Source organism: Sesamum indicum, linkage group LG12, assembly GCF_000512975.1.
Source record: "Sesamum indicum cultivar Zhongzhi No. 13 linkage group LG12, S_indicum_v1.0, whole genome shotgun sequence".
NCBI lineage: Eukaryota > Viridiplantae > Streptophyta > Magnoliopsida > Lamiales > Pedaliaceae > Sesamum > Sesamum indicum.
In genome coordinates this window covers 4,656,238-4,664,682 of record NC_026156.1, presented here as the reverse complement: position 1 = coordinate 4,664,682, position 8,445 = coordinate 4,656,238, and the positions used below count along the sequence as shown (strand labels likewise).

Genomic DNA, 8,445 nt, shown 5'->3' with positions numbered 1-8,445 from the left:
TCTGTTATAAATTCTTGTAACCTGTAAGCTGCTGCACAGTATAAATTCATTGTGGCCGGACTTCTTGCTAACCTTTTCCAAGCCAGATTTCAGAAGTGCGGAGGCAATAAGATTTGGAAGATAAGTTCGGGGGCACAACTTGTACTGCAACAAGTGTCGAGTCTATATATGTATTTGAAAGAATTTCTTATGAGAAGTGATTCTACGGTTTATCCCTTGTTTAGATATGTTAAATTTTTTCTTTTAAATTCAACAATCGTCAATATTTGTAGTTGTCGATGGGTAGTTGATGAGATTAAGCTGGAAAAAATTTGGGTATTTCCCTATGTTCTTTATATAATAGTTAATACTTACACATTTTTCTTGAGAATCCGAAAATACCATTAACACTAATTATCAAGTTTATTTCCGTTATTTGTTTTCCTTCCCAAAAAGAATGTAAAGATTCAAATCTAATCACATCTGTTGATTACATTAACATCTTCCCACATTCTGGATTAAGTCCAATAACTACTTTGGCAGGGTGTAATATTAATTAGTTGTCCTAAATTACTTATCAAAAAGAAAAAGTTCAGGATAAATTATATATTATTATTCGAATTATGACTGTTTATGTACTTCTATTTAATTTTTTTTTTGTATCAACGGTTAAGTTTGTAATGTTTTTTCAATAAAAGAATATCATCTTAACAAATTGTAAATTTAACAAAATGATATGTTAAGTTGACATAAAAAAAAAATTAAATATTAAAATATAAAAACGAGTATAATTCAAATACAAAATATAATTTGCAAACGTTGGAACTAATACTCACTAGCATCTTGTGAGCGGTGTATATTTGTCTTGCCGGATGCCTGGCAGTCTTCTCTTCCTATTCCTCGAGTGAATCTTAAGCCTGCTTCTTTCGGAGCTTCCCTCTGTCCTAAAGGAAAAGTTTGCACAACGAGAGAGAGAGATCATGTGCTCCAACAGTTTGGGAAGATCAGAAACCCTCGTGAAAATAGCCCAAAGACTCCGCCTTTACAAACCCCAGCACAGTTTCGACGTTTCTGATGGCAGTACCAGCGTTAGAAATTCAAGAATTCAAGATTCTGCCGGTGAATTGGTTCCTCAAGGATTCGGACCCTGTAGAGCTGCGGTTATGATATGCTTATTTGAAGGCGAAAGGGGCGGTCTTCGCGTAATTCTGACCAAAAGATCTTCAACAATGTCCTCTCATTCTGGTAACATGTTGTATGACTAAGCTTGTTTGCCTAAATTGTAGCTGTAGTTGTAAAGATATTTTTCTTTTTATTTTTGGGGATTTATAATTTCAGGTGAAGTTGCTTTGCCTGGAGGGAAGTGGGAAGAGGCTGATAAGAATGATGCTGAAACAGCGTTGAGGGAGGCTAAGGAAGAAATTGGGTTGGACCCTTCAATCGTGGAGGTTGTCACTATTCTTGAACCGTTCTACACTAAGGTGATGATGGCTTTGCATTTGCTCTTCGGTTTACTTCTCCTTACCTGTTTTGATTCACTGGGTTTTCTAGTTTCTTATTGTTTGCATTTTTTAACGTGGAATTTGTGATGAGAGAACAATATGAAGTTGACTCCGTGTGTTTTATGTGCTGGCTACTTGTCTAAGGTATTAATCCACAGTTGACGAGTGCAATGGAGATGCTACCTCTTTCTTTTTATAAAGCAAGCGGTGCAGTTTTGCCTTTGCTTACCCTCAGAGTGTAAAAAGATATTTATCAAACTATATGATTGATCTTATTGAATGTCCGGTTACTGTGAGTAGCGATGCCTCCAATTGTTTCAGCTAGCATGAACCGTGGTAATGTAGTTGTGCTAGTTCATATTAATGCTACTTTTTATCTGGACGTTTAATGTGTCTGATCATTATGAGTGATCATGTATTGCAGATTATTTACGTAATAGGTTCTGATTTTTTACCCAACTTCGTGAAATACATATTTTCCCATTTTACTTAACATGGTTGAAGCATTATGTTCCGACTAGGATATGATTGTATGTATTATCAGTATCCACTTCTGAAACAATATTTCCTGATTCCCGGCTTGCATTGTTTGAGGATTTAATGATTTTGCAATCTAAGATCTAGAATTGCTCAGTTTCTTTGCAGCGAAATATTACCGTATTTCCAGTGATTGGAATAATTTGGAACAAGAATCGGTTCAACCCAGTCCCAAATGCTGCTGAGGTGGAATCAGTATTTGATGCTCCCTTAGAGATGTTTCTCAAGGTTGGTCTGATTGGTTACTCTTTTTCCTTTTCTTTTTGTGACTTAACTCATGACCCATCTTTTGAGCTGCTCATTACAGTGTTATTTGACATGTACAGAATGAAAATCGAAGAGAAGAGAAGAGAGAATGGATGGGTTATCATTATTTGCTTCACTTCTTTGATTACCAAGTTGAGGGTAAATCCTACATAATATGGGCTCTGACTGCTGCAATTTTGATCAAAGCTGCTTCCGTTATATACCAACGACCCCCTGCTTTTGAAGAGCATAGGCCTAAATTCTGGAATAGAAGCGCCAATGATTATGTTATGTTAGTGCCTCGATTGTGAATTCACAAGTGTAGAAATCCTTGAAACTCCAATCATTATCATTGGAGTGCAATTTGTTTGAACTATTCTGCAGCATTACTTTTATCCAAGGTACTGCTGAATTAGTTGTATTCATGCGTGGTGAGGCGACTTATATTGATTGGGAGAAATGTCAAGAGTTTCTTAGTTCACTCTTCTCATATGGAAACATCAACATTTTATTCACTGGAAATGCAAATAAAAGAAAGTACATGGAAATTAGTAGAGGGGTTAATTCCAACTTAAGAAAACTTGAACAAAGTAATACATTCCCAAAGAGAAAGGGTAGAGGAAAAAGGCTAGTATGCAAGTCCACAGAGGATATGTGTTGCACGAGTATGCCAGAATGCCTATAATGGCACAGACAACCAATATTGTGAGCACTTCTGCTGAAAAGTCCCATGTTAGTTCTTTTGCAAATACAATTGCCAACAATGTTGTCAATCCTGCGATGTTGTTCATGATGACTCCACCATAGATCTGTCAGCCAAATGAAAACAAGTAATTCACTTATGATATATACATCCTTACATATTGCAAGCTGAGATTTCCTTTGCCTATTATTAGCTGTATATGGTGTTGATGATGTGTGTGCATGGATCTACTGAGAGAGATACCTCTGAAAATGTCAAAGAAGCACTTCTTTCATTCTTTTGTTTGGCTGGCAAGAGTGCTGTAATTGCCGTTCTGGCGTTCATGGCCAATGGCACTATCACGAATGAGATGCTGAAAGATGATAATCTCATGGCATATGATAACTGTAGAATGCTAGTCATGAGAGGTCCTCCGAGGAAGGTCAACATAAGGATGCCTACTAAGACTTGGAACACAGACATGATGAAATCCCACATGCGATATTCAGGTTGCTTCCACACAATCTGCAAGTTAAATAGCACAAAAATTGTACAATTATGAGATAAGTAGTATCACATCTGTGAAGCATAAACTAATACCTCTATGACAGTTAGTAGAGCTTTTTCAAACCCGTTCCTTCTAGGCAATGTCTTTAAGATAATGCTCAATCTGAAATCAGAAAGTAGTGTATACCTTGTCAAATTCATCAATAATTCTTCTCTTGTCGGTTGTTTTTGCAACATCCATGGCCCTATTCAGCCATTTTGTTACTCCATCCTCAAATTCTTTCGGATCAATTGTCGTGTTATTATTCACATCGAAGTCTTTAAACAGCTCTTTTACTATATCCTCATATTTTACCCGAGATTCTCCAAACTTCACAGTAGTTAGTAGTTGCTCTAGTTCAGATGCTGATATCGACTGATTTCCATCAGTGTCAAATTGCCTGAAGAGACTGCCAGAAGAAAAAGGGCTGTCAGGAAATCATGCTATCCAAGAAATTTATCTACAGAAAGTAAGGAAAAAGCAAGTAAAATATGAAAAGATATTACTTCTGAATCTGTTCGGTATTTGGCTTCCCGTCGGGTGTGATAAGTGATTCGGCTTTCAGCATCTTGGTTTCAGCATGCTTCAAAATCTTTGACATTATCCTCTCAATCTCCTGAGGATCATTTTCTTTTCTCTCACTGAATAGCTGGAGAAGCTGCATGTTTTAAAGATTTTTAAGATGTTGTAGCAGCTAAAGCCAGAATATTTGAGACATTGAATTAGAGATCCAGATATATCAAAAGACAAGGCAGACAGTATCACTAGACAATGTTATCACAGAAAAAGCGGCAATTCTAAGGCCAGTTCCGAAAATTCAATAGCTCTTTAACAGAATTAACCATGAAAAGGCCGCCTACCTCTTGAAAAATATTTGTTGAATTTGCATCACTATTTTCGGGTGACTGCTTTGTGTCCTCAATCCATCTCCTGCATCCTTCTATGAATTCCTGTTCCTTAATGCACCCATCCTCGTTGAAGTCAAATGTTTGCATTACGTCCGCAATAGCAATTGTTTTGTCAATGTTCATCTTCCCGGTTGTAATGACATCAACAACCAACTTTTCCAATTCATTCTTTGCAATACTATTGTTCTTATCTTTATCTGTTTCAACAAATAATCTGCAAAAAACCAAGCTAATATGAGCCTTACTTCACTTGGATTGAAGGCTCAGCTAAATTTACTAACAGGATTGTTAGTCAAACATCACAAAATTCTGAAACATTTGCTGTTTCTCAACATTATTTACTTTGAGATGGCATCAGTGTTTAGTGCCCCGTCTTCATTCACTAGCTGTCCCTGCTGCTTCACATGCTCCAGGAATTTTGTCCGCAGAGTTTCATACTTTGCGTATTCTAAACTTCTTTGCTGAACCAAAGGATCCCAAATCTGAAGATCAAAACAAACTTTGAGTGTTTCAGATGCGAAATTCATGACATAGTGGATGTAAAACAGGGCACTGGAATAAATGTTAGCTCCCAATAATTAGTTGACCTGATAGCCAAAGTAGGCAATGAGAGATAAGGATGAAACAATGAGTGCAGTCAAAGTTATGATACGATTTGCGGAGGAGGTGTGGAAGAAATCAACTAGCTGCACAACAATGTACGGGATCAAAGACAAAAGCATAATCCGAGCAATAGAACGAGTGTCTCGATCAACTAGGACTCCTGTATCTGCAGTAAAAGAAAAGAAAACATTAAACTTCGTATATATGCACATGGAGAATGGTCATACTATTTATTTTATATGTCAACTGGCAAACCTTTCAAGATGATGAGTTTTTCTTTTGCTTGCAGACAACTTGATTGTGAGGCTTCAGCATGCTCTTTTGATTTGTCCGTCAACTCTCGTCTGCCGAATATTACACATATGCCCCACTGCAGTGTAAGACTGAAGACAGTCATTCCGGCATAAATACCGACTCCAAGTGAGACTTGAGATTGAGCATTCTCTTTGCTGCTGAAAACTCCGGATACTACATGTGGAAACACAAGCCTTTCCTTTAGCAGAAGTAAAATAAAGAAACTGAGGTAAAAGTTAAAGACTCTTACCATTTTTTTCACTTGTTCAAGAGTTGCAATTTCAAACATGGAATTGTTGATCAACTACTTACCTATCATGAGCATCATTGATGGAAGCGACATGAGGATGCGAAAAATGATACCACCAATCTTTCCAGCTCCAATGATATGAAAGAGCACCTGACTTCCCCTGCCAATCTGCCTTTCTCCAAACGTCAGCAGGCCCTGATACACCAGAATCTGGAATATGTATCCTGCAGCATTTTCTGCGCATGGCAGAAAGCCGTACTGGTGGTTGCAGGTGCTGGGAATCGAGGGAGCACTGCTGTATACGCTAACAGACGAGGAGGATTGGTTTTCGAAACGATGATCAACTCCATCTGAGATCAACTCATCATCATCAAAAGAATTGAGCTTCAGAGTCAGAATTCGGGCTTGAACTATGCTGATCAAGAAGAGCAGCAAAATCATGCGCAGTGCAGCAGTGGCAGCCATTGATGGACAACCAGGAGCAACAACAGCTTAACTCGATTTTAATCCAGATGAAGAATACTAGGGATATAATATAACAATCTGTATCAGCAGAAAAAAAATTAGTGAAAAACTTGCAAGTTGGATGCTCAACATGTGAACATTAGCAAACGAACATCCAATTTCACTGATTAAGAACAATTATTAATTAATTCCCATCTGGGATGTCCAAGAAAATCGATAAACCTTAGTGTTGCATCCGGTCAACGCGGGGATGCTAATGTCAAGTGGTTACATCAATTATTACTTCATATTTCATACATATAATAGAAAAAGAAGATGTAATTGTTCTCCAGAACATAAATATAGTCAGAAATAGCTCTCATGTGTTAGGTCTAATAAAAGAATCAAATAAATCACGTTTCATAATCAATTATCTTGCATTAAAGTTCAGGCTAAATTCCTCTTTTACCCTGTGTTTTCCTGAATTAACTAACATAATCCTATGATTTGAAAATAGGCAAAAAAATCTCTTGTGTTTTGTAAATCCCTTCAAAATAACTCCTGGCTTTGGGAATCAACGGAGCGTGCCACGAGCTAGTGGTGCGCTTTGGGCACTATTTTGACGTCCTTGTATGATTTTTTGTTGTCATTACAACTAAATATCCCTTATTATGACTATATAGTAGTTTTGGACATTTTTACTTGTTTTTAACTTGTTTTGAATATTTTTTTTTTTTATTTTCATCTCTCTAAAAAATTTAAAATTTTCTTTTAAATATATTTATTGAAAAAAATGAAAAAATTATATAAAATTTTTAATGTTTAATAATTTAAATTAAAAAAATCACAATACAAAATTTAAATATCTTAATAAATATGAAAATTAATGAATTATAAAAATGATAAATTATCAACTAACTTAAATATTATATAATTAAAAAATATTAAATAAATTATATTTAAATTTATTACATAATTATTATTTTTATTTCAAATTCTTTTAAAAATACCAAAAGATAAAAAAATATTTTTTATACATATTTATGAATATTATTCTTTGTATTTCAAAATTTTTTAAAAGTATATATATACTAAATATAAAAAACCAAAAAAGTAAAAAAATTACATTATAAAAAATAATATAAATTTTATTTTTCAATTTTAGATATGTACATGAATATAAATCTTAAACAATTATAATAATTATAATTTATAATAATTTAGAATTAAAATTTAAATTATTATTTAGGTTAAATTTTTTATTAGTTATAAAATTATTCTTAATTAACTAAAATAGATATTTAATGATTTATAATTATATTAGTTAAAAAAATTAAGAAAAAATTGGCGGCGACAACGACGGTCGTCGCCTTCGCCCTCTTCTGTATGGGCGACATCATCGTCACCCTCTCTTTTGTCGGAGCACCGCCTGACCGTCGCCCCTCTTTCTTTCCTTTTGGGCGACGACTTTTTCTTTTTGAAAATTTTTTAAATATATATATATATAATATTAATTTATTTTTTATAATTTCTAATTATTTATATATAATATAAGCAAATCAAACATAAGGGTATAAAGGTCAGGAAATGAAAAAATTTAACGCCTTTACACCTTAATCAAAAAAAGGGAGAGTAAGTTGAATTTTAAAATACAAAGGAGTGTTTTGTGTATTTTCAATGACAGGGAGATTTTTTGTGGGTTTTTAAAATACAGTAGAATTTTATGCAATTTTACCTAAAATTTACACTTTGTTAACTTATCTCAAATTAATAGATACTACCTCAGATCAAAAAAGCCACTCGTTAATTATATTAAATGTTCTAAAAATTTGATTAGATGATCCAAAATGCAAATCAACAGCAAGGGAATGAATTATCTATAGTTGGGCAAATATCTGACATCTAAAATTCAATGTCTTATGAACAGAAGAGCCAATTGTTTTATAAGACTAAAGAGTACAAGAAACAAACGTTGTATGATATCAAGATCCAGCGAAAGATTCGAGCAACATATTATTGTTTTCTTTTGTCTTGTTGGAGGCTGCTTTGTTTTTTAATTACTATAACATAAAATGTAGATCCATTCACACACACACACTAGAGATGTTGGGCATTCAATAATTGAGGTGGGAGTAAGGACTTTTCTCAGTAATTTAATGTTACTTGGCGTGCTACCTAACCAGTTATTGTCTTCTTTCAACACTAAGTGCACTTGATAATCAGCAATCACGTGCTTAATTTGAATTCATATATAAAAGGAAAGAAAAGAAAAGACCGATGGCTTTTGGGCCTTCCAGAAACTTATGCTTTAATTTGTTCCTTTTGCAGCCCACAAATTTGGGGCCTTCCAGGAAACTGATGGTCTTGGCCAGACAACTGAGTCTCTACAAACCATCAGTACCACGACCGGTCAGATGATGTTGATGATGGACTAGTGGAGTCTGAGGAATCTC

General features: G+C 34.7%; 4 protein-coding genes across 5 annotated transcripts in view; 2 read left to right on the top strand and 2 right to left on the bottom strand.

Moving 5' to 3' along the window:
• LOC105175610 (nudix hydrolase 15, mitochondrial) overlaps window positions 1–253 on the top strand; it is a gene marked incomplete in the record, with an annotated part of 2,427 nt that extends 2,174 nt beyond the window's left edge. The window contains 1 exon segment of the mRNA XM_011098106.2: window positions 1–253.
• Window positions 798–2,745, top strand: LOC105175609 (nudix hydrolase 15, mitochondrial). Its single transcript, XM_011098103.2, has 4 exons — window positions 798–1,224; window positions 1,318–1,460; window positions 2,127–2,246; window positions 2,345–2,745. Exons 1-4 carry the CDS (start codon window positions 960–962, stop codon window positions 2,573–2,575), a joined length of 759 nt encoding a protein of 252 aa, XP_011096405.1. The 5' UTR covers window positions 798–959; the 3' UTR covers window positions 2,576–2,745.
• Window positions 2,755–6,350, bottom strand: LOC105175608. Of its 2 annotated transcripts, XM_011098102.2 has the most exons (10): window positions 6,236–6,350; window positions 5,611–6,091; window positions 5,260–5,472; window positions 4,989–5,170; window positions 4,744–4,883; window positions 4,354–4,615; window positions 4,000–4,151; window positions 3,641–3,902; window positions 3,211–3,471; window positions 2,755–3,073 (listed from the first exon to the last, which is right to left on the bottom strand). In XM_011098102.2, exons 2-10 carry the CDS (start codon window positions 6,011–6,013, stop codon window positions 2,825–2,827), a joined length of 2,124 nt encoding a protein of 707 aa, XP_011096404.1. In that variant the 5' UTR covers window positions 6,014–6,091; window positions 6,236–6,350; the 3' UTR covers window positions 2,755–2,824. The 2 variants fall into 2 exon arrangements, with proteins under 2 accessions (XP_011096404.1, XP_020554051.1); XM_020698392.1 differs by lacking the exon at window positions 6,236–6,350 and having other exon boundaries at window positions 5,611–6,180.
• Window positions 8,129–8,445, bottom strand: part of LOC105175606 — a gene marked incomplete in the record, with an annotated part of 3,557 nt that continues 3,240 nt past the window's right edge. The window contains 1 exon segment of the mRNA XM_020698390.1: window positions 8,129–8,445.